Below are 23409 nucleotides of genomic sequence, written 5' to 3'. Positions count from 1 at the left end.
GACAGGCTAGGATTTTTATACTATAGAATTTTAAAGCTAAAAGGAAATTTAGAGATGATTTAATTTGGTCTTCTAATAAATGAGGAGATGTAAGGATCAGTAATGAGATGACGAGCCCATGCATTCTTGGATTCAGATACCTGGTCTGATCCCACCATTTGGTCAAGGAAAATTGATAGCAAGATGCCAAACTTTAAGAACCTACCTAAAACATCGAAGGCAGGGTTCCTATTTCTTATTATTTCAAGTCCCTAAGTCAAATGGCATTGTTTTAAATATTCATCTATTTGAAGCCAATTACTTATTCATTTAAGAAATATGTTCAATGGCTAGTATATGCCAACCTCTGTGAAAAACTTTAAGAAGAACTTTGCCTACGTGAAAAGCTATGCTTAAAAAAAAAAAAAAAAGAAAGAGCTTAAGGAATTTTCTTTAAAACTAAAAAGTACTACCACTATCAGATTTTTAACACTCTATTAACTGTGTATTGAAAAAGCTCTTTGCTGCCCCATTGTGGGGAAATAAAGATCTTCCCATTAAACATCTTAAAGGCAAGAGTTACATTGGAAATTAAAGATAATTTCTCTGGGGGCCTGAGATTAGCTTAATACCATTCAGTCATGTGAGTGGTAAGTTCTTTCTGCTCTGTTAATAAGACACGTAATTGCCTAGAAAACAATAAGGCCCTGGTTCTTTCAGGAATCTTCTGATGATGGATGTAGGGGTAAGTTGTAGACAAAAACTTCTAAAGGACCAGGGCTCAAGCTGGTGAGAGTTGTTGCCTCAGGTGAGTGTACCTGGGTAGAAAGCCAAACACGGCAGGGTAATGAGGACAGGACCAGGGTCATGGCACACTTCAGACCCAAGTGTCCCTGCAGTAGCTGACCACATGACCCCTCTGGGCCTCAGTTTCCTCATTTGTCAAAGATTTGGAGAGAGAGAGAGGATCTTTCAGGACTCTGCACAGCTTTGTTATTCCACCGTTACTGCCTCCCACACTGAGAATCTTGGCTGTGCCCAGGAACTATTAACCTAATATCCTCCCCACCCCCCAGGAGGGAGTTGTGACGTTTCTGGGCATCTTTCTCCTCCCTGCTTTTCTGCTATTCATCTACCGTGGGCATATCCAGGAATAAAAGCAGGCAGTAGAAAGAGGACTGAACTGGAAAACAGTGCCTGGATTGAAGCCTTGGTTCTATAATTACCTTCTCTGTATAACTTTTGCTAACCACTTAACCCCTCTGGGCCTTGATTTTTCCTGCTGTCACAGAACAGAGTTCAGCTAGATCTGTGATGCTTAACTCTAGCATCATTCGAGACTCATCTGGGGAGTTTGATAAAAATGATGATGCCAAGGCTCCACCTCAAACCAGTTAAATCAGAATCTCACCAGTAGAGGGATCTTACTGGGAGGATAGAAATGTTTTAAAACTGATTTATAGTGATGGTTGGTAAAAATCACTGATTTGCACGCTTGAAATGTGTGATAATATAAAATAAGTCTTTTTCCCAACAACTAGCACAACCTGAAATATGATAAGAACTTAAGAAATTGAGTCAATGGTATTTCATTGACTAGAAGTCTAAAAACAAAGATGTAAACAATGTTTTTTTAATAATAAATAATCTCTAGGATAAAATATTTTTAAAATTCATATTTATTTATTTTTGAGAGAGAGACAGAGCATGATCAGGGGAGGGGCAGAGAGAGAGGAGGACACAGAGTCTGAAGCAGGCTCCAGGCCTTGAGCTGACAGCATAGAGCCTGATGTGGGGCTTGAACCCACAAGCTGTGAGATCATGACCTGAGCCGAAGTTGGATGCTCAACCAACTGAGCCACCCAGTGGCCCCTAGGATAAAATATTTAAAAAAAAAAATTTTTTTTAATGTTTATTTATTTTTTGAGAGACAGAGACAGAGCATGAGCTGGGAAGTGGACAGAGAGAGAGAGAGGGGGGGAGTCACAGATTCTGAAGCAGGCTCCAGGCTTGGAGCTGTCAGCACAGACCCTGATGCGGGGCTCAAGCCCATGAACCATGACATCATGGTTCACCTGAACCGAAGTCAGCTGCCTAACCAACTGAGCCACCCAGGCGCCCCTAGGATAAAATATTTTTAACATTTAGGCCAAACATTGTGTTTGAGATAAAGGACAATTGAAATGGCTTTATCTAGGAACCAAGATGAAAATTTTAAAAACAGATCTCAAAAGTGCAAGCAAATAAAAGCAGTGACCTAAGTTGAACACGCTTCAATACTATATGTAGTTTTTCCTCTTTTCTTCCTTTTATTTTTTATTATGGACATTTACTATGGACCATACATACAGAAGTTAAGCACAAATCTTGTTTCATCTTTACCCAATCAACATTCCACCATCCCCATTCTACACTGACTTATTGGGAAGCAAATCCCAGACATATCATGTGAACATATTCAAACGCAAATTTTACCTTGATGGCTCAAATCTAGTTGTAGTTCTATTTCAAAGAAAAATTGACAAACAGTACAAATATATTCATATAATAATCTAGGAAATTTCAGAATGTCAAAGAGTAGAAGGACATGGCTACACTATTTGTAATTCTCATTTTTATGATTAAATTATAAGTGTAACAACTGTAAGAATGTTATTGAATGTTGTATTTCTTATAGTTTCTTCTTATTCAGTCTTACTACTCAGAATTTTCTTTAGTTACTGTGTGTGTTTTATTTAAAAGGAAGTTTTCCACAAGGAATATACCAATTTGGCATTTCTAATTCTAAATTCTGTTCTTCTCCCGTCATGTTCTGTTTAGTAGCATTTTTCGTATATTTTCCAGTTTCAGTTTGTTTAGCAACCTTCTCCCCACCTGATACGCAAAGGCTTGAGGTAAGTTGTCAATTAGTATAGTGTTTGAAAGATCTTTTCAAAGGATATTTAAGTCCTTATATAATTTCCTTGTACACAAACACAATGTTCATGGCAAAGCCAGTGCCTAAACATAGAAATAAAAACTAAATTAACTAAAACCTCAATAAATCTCTTATTTAAAAAGAGAGATTGGGGCACCTGGGTGGCTCAGTCGGTTAGGTGTCCGACTTTGGCTCAGGTCATGATCTCATGGTTTGTGATTTCGAGCTCCGCATTGGGCTCTGTGCTGACAGCTGGGAGCCTGGAGTTTGCTTTGGATTCTGTGTTTCCCTCTCTCTCTGACTCTCCTCTGCTCATGCTCTGTCTCTCTCCCTCTCTAAAAAAAAAATAAACATTTAAAAAATTTTAAATAAAAAAAAGAGAGATAGAGATATAGACAGAGATATGGCAACTAAATGCTAGACCTGACCCTAGATTGGATTCAGTACTAGAAGGAAAAAAAATATATATGAGTGATATTATTGGATCAATGAACTAAACTGGAATACAGGTGATCAATTAGATAGAAATGTTGTAACATTTAAATTTACTAATGTTGATAACTGTACTATGGTTATGTGAGAGAATTGCCCAACTCTTAGGAAATATACATTGAAATACTAGATGAAGAACAATGTTGTGTGTAACTTACCCACAAATGGCTCAGATAATATATATATATATATATATATATATATATTTCTATGTGTTATACATATCTTAAATATTATGGATAGATATAGATATATAGATAGGTAGAAATAGATAATAGATAAGATAAAAATGATAAAGCAAATGTATAAAGTATTAACAATAGGTAAACATGGGTAAGAGGTATATGGGTTTCTTTGCATTATTCTTATTCTTGCAATTTTTCTGAGTTTGCAATTATTTCTAAATAAAAATGGAAAAAATTTAAATATAATTGTGACCATGACTCCCATAAAAATGTCCACCCTGATCTGGCCCCTGCCACCTTCCAATCTCAATTTTATTCACTCCAAAGAACCCTATGCTTTGGTTATTCTTTTTTTTTTTTCTTAAGTTTATTTATTTTGAGAGATAGAGAGCAGGGGAAGGATAGGGAGAGAGAGGAAGAGAGAGAATCTGAAGCAGGCTCCACACTGTCAGCATAGAGCCTAACGGGGGTCTCAAACTCATGAACCGTGAGATCATGACCTGAGCCCAAGTGGGACGCTCAACTGACTGAGCCACCCAGGCGCCCCAAGAAATTGCTTATTATTTCTAAAATCAATCATTTTACTTTTTTTAAAAGTTTACTTATTTATTTGAGAGAGAGAGAGAGAGAGAGAGAGAGAGAGAGAGAGAACAAGCAGGGGAGGGGCAGAGAGAAGGAGAATCCCAAGCGAACTCCACACTGTCAGCACAGAGCCTGATGTGGGGCTCAAACCCACGAACTGGGAGATCATGAGCCGAGCCAAAGTTAACCGACTGAGCCACCCAGGCACTCCCAATCATTTTACTTTTAAAAATAAGCCAGGAGTCACTGTCAGCCTTAACTCTAAATATCTGACTGAAAATCTCTGAGAATTGTAGTTAGTTAAAAATGTATTTTAGCCTTGAACTCATTTATAAATAAGCTAGCATTTGGGGTCTTTATGAAAAATAAGTAAGAAGTTAGAAAAAGCAGGGGCACCTGGGTGGCTCAGTCAGTTAAGCATCAGACTTTTGATCTTAGCTTAGGTCTTGATCTCAGGATCATGAACATTGGGCTGCATGCTGGGCATAGAGCCTACTTCAAAAAAAAAAAAAAAAAAAGAAAAGCAACTTTGGTTTTTATGGCTAGAATTTAAGGTACTTGTGAAAGAATAGAAGGAAATAGATGAATTTAGAATGTTGAGGCAAGGACTTAGAAGTTTAGTCTTTATCCTGTGGATAAAGTTTTTAAAACGAGGGGAGTAAAGTGATCTAGCACCAGGGACACTAAGAAGGATGGAGTTATGAAAAGGGACTTGAGGTCAGAGTGGATTCAAATCTGAGCCTGGCCAGTTATTAGGTAAATTACATTTAATAAACGATTTGACCATTCAGAACATTGGTTTCTTCACCCTTAGAGGAGGATAGCAGTGGTAGTCTTAGGGTTGTTGCAAAGAGAGGCCCAACAGTGGTCAAGAACATGAGCCCTGCCATGGGTTTAAATTCTTCCTGTGCCAGTCATTAGCTGTGTGACTTTGACTACGTTACTAAACCTCTCTGTACCTCTGTTTCTTTATCTATAAAAGCAGGGTACCCTTAGTACCTACCAAAAGTGTCATGAGGATTTGATGAATTTTCCAAGTAGAGGGGGAATAGAGGGAGAGAGCCGTTAGCTGTGTTGGGATGTTGGACTGCCAGCATGGTAAAAGCCAAGACACGTATTTAAAGTCAGCCATGATACTTTTTTTCCTCCCTAAAATCTCAAGACGATGAAAGTATTTGTAAAATTGTTCAATGTTACTAGAGATTTGCCTTGTGTGTTTTATAAATCATTCTGAGAGCATCTTTCAGTAGGGCATACAAATAACTGCGCCCGTCTCAAACTAGCCATGTCTTGCTTATGCAAATCTTATGATTATTTCCTTGAAAACCATGCTGACAAGTGTGACACTGTCAACCCTCATTAATTTCGCAGTCAGCAAACTTCTAGCTGAACTTTCTCGGCTTTGCTCTTGTGCCACCCTAAGCAGGCACAGGTTCTGGTTTTCTTCCACACGAGACCTAAAAACTGCTCAAAACAGGAGAGGCAGCATTACTTTTTCACTCTTTCACCAGTAAGCCAGAAATCATTAATTTCACACAATTATAAGGAAAAGTCTAATTTACTCAATGAAACTTGTCTCCATTAATGCTCCTGATTATTAACACACTGTCCTTGGGGCAATGTGTCTATCACATGACGATGGGAAGACTTAAGTGTCAGCTCAGCTCTCTGCCTGCCTGTTTCATAAAGCAGGAGAGCCGGGAAGGCTTTCACATTTTTTTGTCCATTGCTGCCTTGTTGGAGGCAAAGGACCTACTGTACTCCCTGATTCTGCCACTCTTAGGGCCCCCCACCATGCATACTTTCGAATAATGCTTCTTTGAAATGTATTTTTTTAAGTATTACAATTATCCATTTATGAGACAAAATTAAAAGCAGTCATCACTTACTCCACTCTCTGTGCCAACCTTTCCCTTTGCTGTCTCTGAATTGATTCAGTGACCAGGGTCATGCTTCCCAGTACCCCCCTCTCTTTGCAGAGAGAAATGAAGCACGACCCCAGGAACAGGATGAAGGTGCCAGTCAGAGACCACAGAAACCATTACTGGATGCCTGAAAGGCCAAGGCCACCCTTGGGAAAAGACTTGCAGTCTTAATAAAAGAAGAATGATTCTATTGTAAGTGTCATTTGATCAGGACTGGGCTGGAGTAGGCAGGGTAGGGTGGACCTCCAGCTTCAGAAGACTGTAAACTGGGGGAAGACTCTTCGTATGGGACCGCTGGAAAGGTATACAACCATTTCTTTTGATTGACAAGGACACTGGAGCCCAGTAAGAGCAATTGCTGCAGTCATACCATACACGAGTGACAGAGCCAGGACTCTCACTGCTGTGCTCCTTTGTTTTACATCACACTCTTAAATAATACAGCCTCAGATTTGAGAGTCACTCAAAACATGGCAGTGGTTATTCTTTCTTCCCAGAGGAAAACAAATCACAGATCTGAAAATGTAGCATTCTCAGGCACTGTTTTACATTACACACATTTTAATTAAGAAGTGTTTGTTGTGACAACACTAATTAAAATGTTTGACTTTGCCTTAAACACAACTTACAAATGAGAACAGAAAGTTGAAATCCACCTGAAGAATCATCCATGCATCCTTCTATTCTATCATCCTAGCTTCACTGCTAACCACACCTGATTCCTCTCTATTTTCCCCCGGAGATATTTTGTTTCTGCCTTTGCATGTGCTGCTTCCTCTGCCTAGAGTTCTCTCTTCTTCATAGATTGACTTGTTCTTCAAGTCACTAGGTTTCTCTGTGTAACTTTTTCCATTTCTAGTCTCATATGCTTTTGCATTTGCTACATTCTAGCTCTCAATGGACTTTGGTTATTTGGATGTAACACTGTCTCAATCAGTAGTGAGCCTAGTAATGTCCCAAGCCTAACAGAGCCCTGAACAATAGCACTTCTTCCATATTTTAAAAAATATTTTAAAAATGTTTTTATTTATATTTAAAAGAGAGAGAGAGCCCGAGAGCTTGGGAGAGGGACAAAAGGAAAGTGGGGGGGGGGGGGCAGAGGATCTAAAGCAGGCTCTGTGCTGACAGCAGAGGGCCTGATGCAGGCTGGACCTCACCAGCCAGGAGATCACCACCTGAGCCCAAGTCAGAATCTTAATGGACTGAGCCCCCCAGGCTCCCCACTTCTCCCATATTTTTATAGAATTAGACATAAAAATGAGATCAAAGCAAAGGAATGCTGAACACAGCATTCATTATGTGGGTTACTTCTGATAGGGAAGGACGATTTTTGTCTGGTGTGTTTGTGGGTTCTTATAACATATTTAAAAATAAAGACTCTATATCACTAGTACAGTACAGTAACTAGAAATTAAATTGCAGTACATTTACTAGAAATTATTCACATGACTGAGAAGATTGGCCTAATTGGTATCAGATCTTCCATTATTTGGAAAGACATTCTTTTCCCATGCTTTCTATTGTGATAAGTTACTTCACAACGGTTGCTTTTGACCTTAAACTGCCCCACCTGCACTGCATTGACAGATGTCTGATGTTGACATGGGTAACTAAAGGTCAACTCCCTTTCCTTCCCGTGGGCCTGATCTCTGGAACTCATGGGTCACTAGACATTTGTTTTGGGTGTAAGCAGGTTGTTTCCTTCCATTTTAGCAGAAACAATATCCACCGCATTAAAATAATCACCACAGCCAAATACCATGTATGTATTCAGCGCCGAAATACGCACAAACATCAAAGACGAGGATTTAGCACGGCAACGGCATGCTTCATCTCAAGAGTTGCTCGTGTCTAGGCACAGGCCTGCAAGGCGGGAGGACCCAGGGTCCACGCACGCACCCTCGCAGTGAGCCCAGCCGCCTCCTCCCGCGCTCGCCCAGCTGCGACCACGCCCCCTCCCCCACTTGTAGGCGCGGCCCACGTGGGCCCGGAAGCCGCTCTCGGACTTTCAATCCTGGAACCCGGGCCCGGGCCAATGGGCGGGGCGCGTTTCGAGTCTCCGCCTCGCCGTCAATGACGTCACTGAACGCGAGGGCGCGCGGCGCGGAGGGGGGCTTCGGTTTCCCCCACTCAGAGGTCAGTTCGCTGCTAGTCCTCGCGCGGCGGAAAACTTCGGCGGGCGTCGTCTCTGTTGCCGCCTTTGCCTTCGTCTCTGCAGCATGGCTTTCGTAACCCGGCAGTTCGTGCGCTCTGTGTCCTCCTCATCCACTGCCTCAGCCTCGGCGAAGAAAATCATCATCAAGCACGTGACGGTTATCGGAGGTGGGCTAATGGGCGCCGGCATCGCCCAGGTGAGCCGGCGGGTGGGCAGCGTACCCCGCTCGATTTGCTGCGCACGCTCCCTGCGGGCGCCGGCCCGCGGAGACCCGGCGTGGGGTGTTCCGCCAAAGGCCAGCGTCCTCGGGAGACCGGGGAAATTCCACCCCGCCCCTCACGCGTGTAGTTGGAAAATCTCGAGTCTCGGCCTGGGTCTCCACTCCCCCCAAAGAACCAGTCGCAGACGGAGTCTCAGTTTACTCGTCTCTAAATTCCAGCACCGCCCCGCCGCAGGGCCGGATGAAAACTCTGTGGAAAGTGTTTCTGCAAGCACTTTGGAAGCGATCTATGCGGAGCAGATAGTATTATTTATATGTGCACAATTTTGCGGAATAACATGCGTGCTCGCCGTTCGGTGTAGACTGAATTTGCTCCCAGAGACCTGGACTGCGATCAGTTTTGATTTTACCAGTTTTCTATAATTCTGCAGTCTTTGTCAGAGCTGTTTTCTGTTCTTTTAAATGATTCCTCTTCTCGTCCCTGCCATGTGTTACCTTTGCTTGTGGGTTACAAAGAATAATAATAGTAAGCATTTTGGTAACACTTTGTAAAGTTACCTAATTGGAGCTTGTGAGGCCCTAGGACTTTCCCAACTGCGGCGCATTGGCGAGGCAACTTTGACCGATTACACTTTGTGCAGAGAACTGCGCGGTTTAGGCTCTAGGGAGAGTGGGAGTGGGAGAGGGAGAGGGAGATAGAGTGGCTGAGGGCCCAGGAGGAGTGTCTAATCTCATTGTCCCTCTTCAGGACTCTGCCCCTCCGGCTGAGCTGTGATACGGGGTCAGTTGTGCAATTGATTACCTGGATACTGTGATACTTGCATTTTATTTATTTTTTAGCCGTTACATCCCAGCTCATATTGGAGAACTGTGATTTTCTTATCTTAGCTGATTTATTCTTAGCATTTCAGCCCTTTGCAACTTGTATTATTGAAGGGGAGGCAGTTATCAAATTTTTCTTAAGGGACTATTCCAGTGCGGTGGCTAGTCATGAAAGTTTAATTTTTTCAGTGTCTGTTTGCAACCTAGTTCACACTTCCATGCTTGCTTTTTTAAGTATTTATTTTATTTATTATTTTTTTAATGTTTATTTATTTTTGAGAGACAGGGCATGAGCGGGGTAGGGGAGAGAGAGAGGGACACAGAGAATCCGAAGCAGGCCCCAGGCTAGAAGCTGTCAGCACAGACCCCAATGCAGGGCTCAAACCCACCAACTGAACTGTGAGATCATGAGTTGAGCCGAAGTCAGATGATCAACCCACTGAGCCACCCAGGGACCCCATGCTTGACTTTTTTTTTTAATATTTTATTATTACTATCTATCTAAATTCTCCCCTGCAAATTTTTTGCAGCATATTGATTGCATTTCCTCCTAAAATTAGTATCTTATTAATGTTTTTATTCATCGGGCTTCTTACAGTCTCACTTCTTTCTTCTGAGATCATGTTTTGTGGACATACATTGTCCTTTTTGTTGTGTGGATGCCCTGGCTGCTAGGTTATGGTGTTCGTGTAGTCTGTGTTACATGTAAGGAGGAGTAAGCCCCTTTAACCTAAAAGTTCCACATGCTATATACTGCATGATACTGAGAGTTTAGCTTGAGCACACTTACATTCTCTCTGCTCCACCTAAATCTCTCAAGGCTGTGAGAGTGAGATTTGTTGTGGGCAGGTGTAAAATAATGTTTTGGTTTAAAAACACTTAAACAACATCTTGGTGAGAAGATATTAGGGCCTGAAGCCTCCAATAACAATATTGGACATGAGTCCAGAAACTCTTCTGGATAGTACCTCGAAGACAGCAAGTGGAAGAGGATTAGCAACTATGTACAAAGCATCTCTTCAACCTTTGTACAAAATTGAATTGCTCAGTTTTTGAATGCTCTTTCCATTATTGGATACCATGTTATGTGCATTAAAAGGCACAGAGGTGGCTCTTGGAATTATGGGTATGGTAATGGAGCATTCACTTGAGAAAGGAGAGGAGAGAAATGACTGATGTGGTCAGGTCAAAGCCTTGAGTGGTTGGTGCAAGGAGTGCCTTTTCAAAGTTAAGGGGGAAAAAAGTTATTTGCCCCACTGTTTGGAAACATAACAAAATTGTCATTCCAAAAGTTGATAAAGACCAGAAGTCTAAGTAGTGGACATTGATAGGGAATGTAGTTCCATTCTTACCTAACAAGGTTTAAAAGAGCCTCAGCCACTTCAGGTGACAACTCTAATCCTGTGGAAGGAACCATGCTTTCCCACAGAACATCTTTGTGTCCGCAGTCAGCCAGTTGGTTGGTTTCACCCATCTGGTTTTGCATTCTACCCTGTAGCATGTAGTTCTAGGCAGTATCACCTCATTTTTTATGCTCTTTGACCTATGTTTTTGGCATAGGGTAAGTATGTTTTGCTTATTGAGTGCCATTGAAAAATTTGATGTGTTTGAATATAGATTGGCTCCAGTTCAGTATGAGGAATTGGATGACTTATATGCTGGCTGTGATAATGTGGAAAAGTTACTTAACTTCCAGCCTGAGTTTACTTATCTCTAAAGTAGGACTAGGACTAGTACTAGCCTGGGAGGAGTATGGAGAGGATTGAATGAATTAGTACATGTCAAGCAGTCAGCAGTGTCTGCCACCTAATAAGGGCTCACAAAATGTTAGCTGCCTTTACGATTTTATCTTCATTGCAGTAATCCTTGTCCATTTGTCCTTCTCCCCACATACCCACTCACAACTCTGATCTTTGCTGCTGAGGTAGGCCTGTAATATTTAGATGGAGAATATTGGTCATGATTCTGTTCCGACCTGCTTAATCTTGAAGACAAATGCCAGTTGATACTGGGGTTGGTTGGTTCGTGGACGTCTGAAAAGAGAGAAGGCACTTTTTATCCTCTCCCCACCCACTGTAAATCCTCAGTGGAGCCTTGAAGACACCGACCCAGACTAGCATCTGAGCCATGCATTTGTGTTCAGTCTCCTGAACTCTTCCTGAAGTACAATTTTATTCAAGGTGTGGTTCTATTTACAGTTTTAATTTTTTGTAAAATTTATCATTTTGCCACATCTTCTACTTCATGCTGGGTAGGATAAAAAAAAAATTAAATAGATTTTGTGGGAGCCTGACACATTTCTCAAGCAACTTAGCAGTTTCAGACAGGTGAGGTTTGTGCTTCATTACAGTTGATCACAGCACAGGCCATTTGTACATTTGTATTCTCCAAGAGTATCTACTTTACCTGTCATGTTTTGTTTGTTCTAAATTAAAAAACAAAAAATCCCTTAGACTGCAGGTTAATATTTAGTAAGGTTAACTTGTTTTGTGTGTTTGTCCATTACAGATTTCTGAAATGGTCTGATTACTAATTTATCTTTAGCCGGATACTTAGGCCAGCAAAGAAGCTTGTAACATTAAATGACCCTTGAATGAGGGACAAGTTGTTTTTTGTTCTATAAAGGAGGGGAGAAAAGAAAGAAAACTACTAGCTATGCATTTCTTCAGTTGATAGAATGAATCCTTGCTTCGTTCATTGACTTTTTTTTTTTTTTATCCGAGGAGCCCAGTGAGCTCCTAACTTTCATTAAGTTACTGGAGGGAAGCCAGTGGGCTCCCTGGAAATGGCCATTTCAGAAGCTGGATTCCTTAGGGCTCCCGGTACAACCTTTCTTTTAGTGCACTATACTTCTTTGAGGAAATGATAAAGTTTGGAAAGGGTTTGGGGCCTGATTCTTCTTATTTTGTTGTTGTTGTTGTTGTTTTTGTTCCTCTTATAAAGCAAAAAGTACACATTTTTTCTGGGAGGGCTTCTTAGACTGTTATAAAAAAGTTGGCGTAGGGTGGGGGAGAACATTCTAAGCTACAGATGAATGTTTCCCCAACATCACTGTTACCTTGTGATGTTTGGTAAGGACTCAAGTGGACCTGAAAGCTTTTTCCTCCCTAGCTGCTAAATTTGTTCATCCATCTCTTCTCTCTGCCCTCAATTCTGAATTTTCTGATGCTGAATAGAAGAGTGGTCATAATTGCTTTGTACTGTTTAGCTTTATTTTTTTGTGTGTTACAGTGATATGTCTCTGTTGAACTTTGCTTGAAAACAGTGCAGTGGTCTGGGAAAAACTTCAGGATCACAGGAGACTGGCACAGTCACCTGGTTGTAAGCTGTCTTTTAGAGTGGACTTTATGGAGGGAGGAAAGTTTTTATTCCAGGTGTTAGCTCCCTCCTTAAGGGTTTGGGATGCATTTGTCATGAATTTCTTCCCTCGTTTCCTGTGTTGCTCACTTCTTTACTGGGCTCTTCTCTGATCTTTATGATGTACTGGAACAACAAAACCATCCCCTGTCAGCGTATTAGTCATTGAACTTGGGGTGGGGCTGGAGATACTGTAGAAGAGGTGGGTCATACAGTCAAAAAAGAATGTCAAAGAATATGTTTGGACATTGTAGAGCAGAAATGGCACCTCAGTCAGGTTTTGGATTTTCTTTGTCATGTTCCTAGATAGCCTCACTGATTAAGCCCCCTTGCTTGAGTTTCTAATTTTCTTTCTTCCCACTTACGTCTTTTTTCCATATCTGCCTTGGGCACACCCCTCACTGCCTAGCTCTCCTGGGACCACAGGGAGATAATACTGCTTCTCTCTATCCTGTCTCCCTGGGTTATACTAACAATGCAGTAGTTTCTGATGAGTGGTAGTCTGACACTTGAAAGTGAGCAGAGTATGAAGTGCCCCCTGGGGCTTGGTGGCCAGCCCTACCTGTCCGTGCTGTAGAAACTTTGGGCGACTCACTTAACCCCTCTCTGCCTGTTTCCTTATCTGTGAACAAGGATACTTGCCTCATAGCACTGTGAGAGCTCAATGGGCAAAGTGCTTAAGAGACCTGCTAGCATGTTCAATGGTAACTGCTCAGGAAATGTTAGTTGTTTTCATGGAGATTTGTCAGATCAATCTGGTGATGACTTCTTTACATCTAGATTCTCTTAACTGTCTTTGAAGATGTTTGATCCCTGAAGCCGAGATAACCACAGTTCTGCCTGCACCTCTGGACTCTGCTGTCTTGTGGAGAGAAATGTGGCCTGCATGGGCAAGGGGATCCTTTGTGGGTGTCTGGAGTCAATGGATGTCAGCTTGATCTCTCCTTAGCTCTAGACTCAGAGAATCACTCACTGATGATCTCTATCTGGGTGCTCTGATGCCACCTTTCTGCAGAGAATAGACTCAAACTCACTTGCCAAGACTTAATTATTCATCATGTACCCTCCCTTTCCCCCTCCAGCTTTTCCCTGCAACTTTCCTCCCTCTGTCATTACCACTGTTGTTCTTCCAGCCACATACATCTGAAGATGGGGTCATGGTGAGAGTCTCTATGCTGCAAAAGGCTTTTAGGCTTTCCTCTCTGAGGAGTGTTCTTTCCCCTGCTCTCCCATTTGTAATTCCTAGACCAGGCATTTATACCTGAATTGTGGGAGCCTCTTTATTGGTCCTTTTCAGCAAAAACCTACTCATTCTAGAAAACATTGCCATTCTAATCTTCCTAGAGAGCACTTTGGATTTGTAACTGTCTCCTGTACTCAGAAAGTGTTCATCATGGCAACATCCTGGAGGGAAACTTAAATATAACCAAGAGTTGGTTGATGCTATTGACATGTCCGTTCATCCCTTCTCCTTCCCAGAATTGGTGGGAGATTGGAGGAGAGAGTCCTGGGAGAGGAGTTGTTTTCTCTGCATTAGCAAATCCAGATGCTTATTGAATTTTCAAAAAAAAATGTCTGTATTTGACAGATTTCTCATCTGAAAATGGAGACACATTTCTTTGGATTTTTAGTACTTTTTGAAGTAAAAAAGTCTAAGTCAATAAAAAGAAGCCAGCCAATGAATTAGACTGTTTTAAGAACAAACCAGCTGGTTATGGTGGCAGTGGTGGTTGAAAGCCTCAACAGAATGCCTTTTTTTGATTGTTGAAGTTAGTGAAGGCAATTTGTATTGATGGCAGAGTTCAAGGTGTTACACAGTCGGAGATAATCATAAACCCAGAATTGCCAACTCTGCGAGATGCATCTGATTTATGACTTTTTCCCTCCATGGATCAAATCATGAGCCCAAGGGCAGGCCCCGATGCAAAGGAACAGCAGCTTCTGGGGTACAGTCAGCATCATGAGTACTAAGTCAGTGCACTTATTCTGGGAGTTGGAAGGAAGTCAGAATAGTTTTGTGAGAGAATGTAATGTTGATGAAACACAGTCCTCCTGCAGTGTAGGGCTCATGGGGCAGCTCACTCTACCAGTTGACGTAGTTCTCACAAACTTACCATTCAAGTTAGGCTTCAGAGAAGCTGCTTCAAATCTGGTGATATGTCTGCAAAAATATTTAAATCCGGCGTGCTCCTGCTTGGCATGTTTACTTGGCCCTGTGGCTGGAGTACTCCAGAGGCTTTGACAAGTGTGCTATTCACCTGGCCTATTTTTATAGCTCTGAAGCACCCTTGTCTAAAAATATTTCTCTCTGGCTAAGCCTGCCTTCCACCAAGGCTAGGGAAGTCATGGAGCTGAGGACATAGCCTTCAAATTTTTTCCCCCATTACATATTGTCCTCAAGGTCTTACAGTGGGTGGGTACTGTAATATAAAATAAGAGTTCTCAGTGGTTGATTTAAATTATGGTCACTGAAATTAAAGTTCCAGGAACAGTTTTCCTTACTGTAAAAGTAACAGATGTCTATGGGAGGAAGGAAAAAAGACCTTCTTTTTATGTTCCATTTGTCCACTACTGTCTCCTCATAGAGTTGGGGATAATTTGGGTGGTATTGTTGCATAATTCAAGAAGAATGAGTGTGGTTTTGAGCCCTCAGTAATGTAATTCTTTTCACATTGTCGGGGCAGGGGGGCCCTCAGCTACATGGACGAAAAGAACCCTGGACCTTCAGGAGATCTAATCTCATCTTGGCTTTCCTACCAGCCATATATGTTTGGTCAGTATTTCCTGGGGGCCCCACAGCCAGGTGGGATCTGGTGCTTAGTGGACAGAGACAGATGACATTTTGTCAGAAGCCTGCAGTAGGGAAGTAGGGAAGACAGCACTGAAACAAATGGTCATAACACAGTGGGGGGGGGGGGGGCACAGGGGTAAGGGTGTGCAGGGGTATTACAGGAACACAGGAGGGACACCTAGCCCAAGGCCAAGAAGATTGGGGTATATGGTCTGGAACTGATCTTAGTTAGTATCTGTGATTCTCAGTACTTAGTGTGTGTGATACTCAGGCTTGGTGAAGTGAAGCTGGGAAGAAGGTATGGACAGAGCCAAGGCCAGGAGGTGAGACAGTAGTAGATGTGGAGGCTGTAGGCCTTGTGGTGGTGTTGAAGTGTCAGTCCTCAGTGAGCATTGTGTCTGGAGAGGAGGCGAGTCTCCCTCCTGGAAGGCTTTGCATGCTATATGTAGGAACTTAAGTTTTATTCCTTGGTGCCTGGGAGCCATCAAAGAGTTTGATGGAGTAATTATTATAGACAGAAGTACCTTTTACAGAATTACATTTTAGATAGAACACTACCGCCTGTGTATGATCTTTTTTTTTAATTTTATTTTTCATTTTTTTAAATTTACATCGAAATTAGTTAGCATATAGTGAAACATGATTTCAGGAGTAGATTCCTTAATGCCCCTTACCCTTTAGCCCATCTCCCCTCCCCCAACCCCTCCAGTAACCCTCAGTTTGTTCTCCATATTTATGAGTCTCTTCTGTTTTGTCCCCCCTCCCCATTTTTATATTATTTTTGTTTCCCTTCCCTTATGTTCATCTGTTTTGTCTCTTAAAGAAGTCGTCATATGAGTGAAGTCGTATGACTTTTGTCTTTCTCTGACTAATTTCACTTAGCGTAATACCCTCCAGTTCCATCCACATAGTTGCAAATGGCAAGATTTCATTCTTTTTGATTGCCGAGGAATACTCCATTATATATATATATACCACATCTTCTTTATCCGTTCATCCACCGTTGGACATTTGGGCTCTTTCCATACTTTCTGCCTGTATATGATCTTAAGTGAATAGTTTTTCTGTTTTAATTCTGTTTCTTTTCTGAGTAAAATTAGCGTGTTGTGTTGGATTAGATAAAAGGTTTTTTTTTTAAATTGTGGCAAAATATACATAACATAAAATTTATCATTTTAGCCACTTTTAAATGTAGATAACCCTCACTTTCCAAGAGTTTGCATTATGCTACTTTGCTTTTATGAAAAATCTGTATTAGTACTTGTTTTTAGTAACTGAAAGAAATCCATAAGGGGATTTTTGCTTTTATGGAAAAAGGCGAAAAGCTAAAATAGTGTTCAGCGTTTGTTTGGCAGTGAGCCATTATAGAGGCAGTGCACACCCCGAGCGGCTCCTTCCCTGGGGACTACACTCAGTATCAAGCCATCATGGCTTTGAACTCTGTCTGTGAGCATTTGTGCTTTATTTAGATTTATTTTGTGTATCTGTTAGCAGATGTGTCCTAAGGTATCAGAAAAGCCTAAGAGAAGTTATTTTTGGGGTATGGGAATGCTCAAAAATTTTCCATATAAATTAATGGTAATTGCTTCTTTGCTTCATGCCATTTTGGCTTATGAAAGGTTTCACAGAAGTCTTCCAGATGGTGGGGGAGACCTGTATGCGGTTCAGTGGCATTTAAGTGTTTATACATTATTGTGAAACCATCGCCATCATCTATCTCTAGAACTCTGCATCTTGCAAAATTGAAATTCTGTACCCATTAAAGATGACTTCCCCCCACTGCCCCATCCCCTAGAAGCCACCATTCTACTTTCTATCTCTATGAATTTGACTGTTCTAGGCACATCATCTAAGTGGAATCTGTATTCTTCCTTTTGTGACTAGCTTATTTCACTGAATGTTATATCTTGAAGGTTCATCCATGTTGTACCATGTGTCAGAGTTTCCTTCCTTTTTAAGGAATAATAGTCCATTGGGGTATTTTCAGTGGAATAATGTATGCACCACATTTTCTCTATCCATTTATCCACCTTGGGACACTTGAGTTGCTTCCACTTCTTGGTCACTGTGAATAATGCTGCTGTGAGTATGTGTATACGTAGGACTAACAAGGACTAAATTATTAAGAGTCCTTGCTTTCAGTTCTTTTGAGTATATACCTAGAAATAGAATTGCTGGATAATATGTAATTATTTTTAATTTTTTGAGGAATTTCCATAATGCACCATTTTACATTCTCATCAGCAGTGTGCAAGGGTGCCAGTTTCTCCATATTTTTGCCAATAACTTATTTTGTTTTCACTTTTGTAATAGCCATCAGGATGTGAATAGATCCCTTCCCTGACCTCTGTTTTATCTATTGCTCTTCTGTATGCATTTCTATGAAGAAGGATTTTATGGCTAAAAAAGTTTGAAAGCCACCACACTAATGATATTTAGGGTATCTTTCTGTTCTAAAAATCCGTGGTCTTGTTTATCTGTAGCTAATAAACCTGAACCATAAATGCTTTTCTGATTTCTGATCTCTGATCTTGCAGTAGTTGAGAAGCTAAGGTGCCTCAGTTTCCCCAGTGTGATAGAGAAGAAACCTGTGTTGGAGGGAGTGAGCTTGTGTGTCTGTGGCCATCCTTGACTTGGCTCACACGTGTGCCCCTCACAGATGGTCACAAATACAGGGTTTGCATGCCTCTAGCTTTGCCCACAGCCCCTTGGATAAAAGGTGCAGGACACATTCACATGCCCCTCAGTTCCCCTTTTGCCTGGCATCTTAACCACCAGTGCCAGAAAACAGTTAGTCTGTTTGCCAAAATAACAGACTTGTAGCATTTTTTTCCACTTGGCAACTGACCAAAAGACTGGTTATTAGCTCTTGTTGTTGTTGTTACTATCCCTTTCAAAGTAATGTGATTTTTTTGTAATTCTAAAATATCTTGAAGGTTATGTAAAATTTGTTGTAGTTTCTAGTTATAATCATGACTTCTTTTTAAAAAAATTTTTAAGTATTAAATTTTACTTAGTTAACATACAGTTTAATATTAGTTTCAGGTGCAGAATTTAGTGATTTATCACTTACATATAGCACCCAGTGTTCACCACAAGTGCCCTCCTCAATGCCCATCACCCATCTAGCCCATCCTCCCCCCTCCGCCCCCATCTCCCCTTCAGTAACTCTCAGTTTGTTCTGTATAGCTAAGAGTCTTTTTCCTGGTTTGCTTCTCTTTCTCTCAACCCCCATGTTCGTCTGTTTTGTTTCTTAAATTCCATATATGAGTGAAATCACATAGCATTTGTCTTTTTCTGACGGACTCATTTTCTTTAGCATAATACTCTCTGGCTCTGTCCACATCATTGCAAGTGGTAAGATTTCATTCATTTTTTTTAATGGCTGAGTAATGTTCCATTGTATGTATGTGTGTGTATGTATGTGTGTGTGTGTGTGTGTGTATATATATATATATAGAGAGAGAGAGAGAGAGAGAGAGATACACACATACACACACACACACACACCACAACTTCTTTATCCATTCATCAGTCGGTGGACACATGGGCTCATTTTATAATTTGGCTATTGTTGATACTGCTGCTGTAAACATAAGGGTGCATTTATCCTTTTGAATCAATATTTTCGTATCCTTTGGGTAAATGCCTTGTAGTGCAAGTGCTGGATCGTAGGGTAGCTCTATTTTTAATTTTTTGAAGAACTTCCATACGCTTTTCCAGAGTGGCTGCACCAAGTTGCATTCCTACCAAGAGTGTAAGAGGGTTCCCCTTTCTCCACATCCTTGCCAACACCTGTTGTTTCCTGTGTTGTTAATTTTAGCTATTCTGTATAGTCATGACTTCTTGAGAACTTAGTCCTAAAATGATTTGCAAACTGGGCCTTTTTAGAAATACATTTATTATTCGTTCATGTGTTCTTTTCATAATTTTAAAAAATGTTTTTATTTATTTTTGAGACAAGAGACAGAGCATGAGCAGGGGAGGGGCAGAGAGAGAGGGAGACACAGAATCTGAAGCAGGCTCCAGGCTCCGAGCTGTCAGCACAGAGCCTGACGTGGGGCTCTAACCCACAGACTGTGAGATCATGACCTGAGCTGAAGTCGGACGCTCAACCGACTGAGCCACCCAGGCGCCCCTCACAAATATTAAGTGTCTTGCATGTGCTGGGTATTGGGGTGGGTAAAAGGTGATGTGTGCTTGCTGCTTTTGGGTAGCTCATTGTCCAGAGAAAGAAATATAAGCATGAACAACTAACTAATAAAGGCAGACAGATTGCCTGTCTGTCATCTGGGATGTGACCTGATACATATGAAAGTTTTGGTGGTTTAAATGTCTTCAGTAAGACTTTTAAATATGTTAAGATATGATCTGACCTATAGGATACATCTTCTACAGTAAGGAAAAAGGGAAATTTAAAAAGTATATGTAAAAAAAGGCATATGTATATATTGCACTACATACATATATTTTTAAGTTTATTTATTTGAGAGAGAGAGAGAGGGTGCAAGTGGGGAGGGGGAGAGAGAGAGAGGGAACGAGGTTCTGAATTAGGCTTCATGCTGACAGCGGAGAACCTGACATGGGGCTCAGATTCAAAGTTGGATGCTTAACCGACTGAGCCCCCCAGGTGCCCCTGCACTACATATATGTATATGAAATTCATATTTACTGGAAATTCTGGTTGGACTGCAGATGGGAGTGTGCCAGAACCACCCTGTATTGGTATTTGTGTGAACAGCAAATTCAGACTCTGAAGTGGATGATGCAACAGCCCTTTTGGAAAGGTCTCTAGGTATTTTCTTGAGTTCATCATTAAAAGTTGGTGTTACTCAACATTTCCATGTCTAATTTATCTCTTTCACATCTGGAATTTCTCCTGTCTGTTGATGGGTTAATGACTATTATTCTGAAATACGCGAGATTTTTACAACATAAAATAGCCTGTGACCAATTTGTTTTTGATTTATCTGTTGTGCTCATACCCTGGTGATTGAGCTACCATTACATAAGTGAGCAGCCATTGACAGCTGGTGGTTCACATCAGCTCTGTACTTTTTCTTTCAGTATTTGGAGTCCTATATGGAAGATTTGTTTTGTATCTGTAAATCAGTAGAGGTACCAAGAAGTGACCACCTCTGTTAGAGATTGGGGGAGGTTTCACTAAAGGAGAAATAGCCTCTCTGTTGAAGGTTATTGGAGTCCCCCAAGCAGCAATGAGGGAGAAGGGGCTTCCCAGTAGGGGGAACCACCTGGGCAGGGGCGTGAAGCCATGAAATAGTTCAGAGAAGGAGGAAGTATGGTGTGCCTGGGGTAGAGTACAGGCCCTGGTTACTGTACTCCAGAGCATTTCGTATTTAGCAATTACTTATGGGACAGGCAATGTGTACAAGGCATATGATAAGTACTAGAAGGTACAAAGCCCAAAAGAGTTTCTGCCATAAAGAATTTAAGTCTAGGGGCAGAAATTGCTAAACAAAGATCCAAATGACACAGTTTACTTTGTTATAAAGTGCCATAATAAGACCAGCAAAAGTCTAGCTCTGTGGTTTCAAAACAGAAAAAAAGAGCACATTCGTTTGGAAAAAGGCTTCATGGAGAGGGTAACATTTGAAGTGGGCCTTGAATAATGGGTAGAATTTTTTAAGACTGTAATTAAAGGTTGAGATTAAGAAAAAGGTGTTGTCCAGCAAATTGTGACTTTCAGAATAGTGATACCATTAATGAAGTTCAAAGAGAACTGGATTTAGGGTCAGGACGATGACTGTAGGACATCAAGATGATGACTAAGGATGGAAGGTGTTAGTTTTAGGCATAGTTGGAATTATGAGAATGATTGAGAGTCCAGAAGGAAAAGATATAGAGACAAAAAGAATATTGAAAGCAGAATCTTGAAGGATTTGCTTAAACAAAGGTTTAAACCTTTGTTTAGAGGCTGAAAGATTGAGAGAAGTCAATATGGCTAAGAGGAACAGAGATAAGAAATAGAGATAAGAAATTGGAGACAGTTTAAAAATTAAGCCCTAGTTGGCAGTGTGCAGGGCTTTGGAAAAGTAGAAGATAAAGCTGAAGAAGAGGCATTGGCTTTAGCAGTTAGAAGACCACAGATAAGTTATACAGCAGTTGCGGTGGAGGAAACCATGTTGCTCGTGTTTAAGAATTGCATAGTGGGGGTGAAAGTGGAAGCACTGAGGGTGGTGACCAGAGTCGCAGTTGGCAAGCATCGTTGCACCTTCTGTGAGCCTGGCCTTGGTCTGGACACTTCAGATGCATTCACGTCTTTAACATTCACAGTAATCCAATGAGAAGGGCACTGGTTATCTCTTGTAACAGATCAGGAAACCATAGATAGAGAGGCTGAGGCTGCATAACTTGCTCAAAGTCCTCCAGTCCAGTGGCTAAGCCAGGGTTTAAAGTCTGATTCTAGAAGTTGTGTTCCACATACTATTCTGCCACCCAGTAATTGGTAATGAAGTGAAGGCCAGCTTTAGGCGGTTAAGGAAGTTTGAAGGTCCCGCCTCCCCAACTTTTTCTTTTTTTGTTTTTTTTTTTAATTTTCTTCAAGTTTTTTAAATGCTTATTTATTTTTGAGAAAGAGGGACAGAGTGTGAAGTGGGGAGGGGCAGAGAGAGAGGAACACAGAATCTGAAGCAGCTCCAGTCTCCAAGCTGTCAGCACAGAGCCCGACATGGGTCTTGAACTCATGGACCTGGGAGATCATGACCTGAGCCAAAGTCGAACGCTTAACTGACTGAGCCACCCAAGCACCCCTCTTACTTTCTTTTTAAATGAAGAGAGATCCCAGTCTGTTTGTAAAAAAAGGAAGGACATAGAAAGGAACAAATCTTGGGATCAGAAGGTTTAAGAACCAGGACGCCTGAGTGGCTTAGTTGGTAAGCAAGCGTCCAACTCTTGACTACGACTCAGGTCATGATCTCTTGGTTTGTGAGTTCTAGCCACACCTTGGGCTCTGTGCTGACAGCTCATGGAGGTTTTCTCTCTCTACCTCTCTCTCTCTGCCCCTATCCTGCTGGTGCTCTCTTTCTCTCAAAAAATAAGTAAACTTAAAAAAAAAAAAAAGGCACAAGAACAAAAGCAAAATAAAATAATTTACCTTAGGAGGCTGTACCTGGATCCAGTATTAGGCCTCAGACCCTTGAAGAAGGAGGAAGGGAGCTGCCTAGAATAAAAATAATCAGCTCTTGTGATATTCCAGGCACCATTTTCAGTGTTTAGCATGTATTAACTCATTTAATCCTCTCAACAACCCTATTGCCCCATTTTTTTTTTTTTCTAGATAAGGAGACGGCCCACAGAGGTCATGGAATGTTTCCCATCTCACATCTGGTAGCTGAGCTCCAGATGGGCTGGTCCTTGCTCAGCTCAGAAAGGTCTTGACTGTTCCCCTTGGACCCAGCAGTGCCTTTTGGGTCAAGAATAGCCAGCACGTGAGCTCCAGATGTGGACAGCTTACCTTCAAATCCTAGTTCCCTTCAGACCTTCAGTTTTGTTATAGTTATAATACTTACCCCAAAGGCTATTATGAAGATGAAATTGGGTAATTTATGAGGAGTGAAAGCTCCCTGAGAGCAGGGTACTTGTTTTATTCACTACCTTATTCCAGAGCCTGAAAGAGGCATGGATGACATAGATGTTGAGTCAGTAGTAGGCAGTAGTCATTTGAAGGAATGAAAGTGGAGATGTAGCCATAGCCAGCATGTACTCTAAACGGTAGTTCTCCTCTCCATAGGGGAGCTCAGGTATTGGGAATGGGATCAAAAATGCTCACCCTCAGAAACCAAGTGTTTTGTCTGTGACTTTTGATCATTCGGTGGAAAGCATTTTCTAATAATCTCTGTATTTTTCACCCAGACTGTTCAAAGGTTTCCCTGCTATCCATATTGTTTGTGTACCCCAGTACATTAAAACCTTGGATTGTGAGTAACTTGTTCTGCGAGTGTTCCACAAGATGAGCAGACATTTC

The 23409-nt window shown here is 41.3% G+C and overlaps 1 protein-coding gene across 1 annotated transcript in view; it reads left to right on the top strand.

Annotated features, from left to right (window-relative positions):
• The first annotated feature begins 8179 nt into the window (after nucleotides 1-8179).
• The window catches only part of HADH (hydroxyacyl-CoA dehydrogenase), a 50575-nt gene continuing 35345 nt past the window's right edge, over nucleotides 8180-23409 (top strand). Inside the window, exon 1 of the mRNA XM_003985100.6 lies at nucleotides 8180-8431. Within this exon, the coding sequence (XP_003985149.3) occupies nucleotides 8300-8431 (132 nt within the window). The 5' untranslated portion in view covers nucleotides 8180-8299. The remainder of the gene's footprint in view (nucleotides 8432-23409) is intronic.

This window comes from Felis catus, chromosome B1, assembly GCF_018350175.1.
Source record: "Felis catus isolate Fca126 chromosome B1, F.catus_Fca126_mat1.0, whole genome shotgun sequence".
Taxonomy (NCBI): domain Eukaryota; kingdom Metazoa; phylum Chordata; class Mammalia; order Carnivora; family Felidae; genus Felis; species Felis catus.
This window is presented reverse-complemented; position numbering and strand designations above follow the sequence as displayed.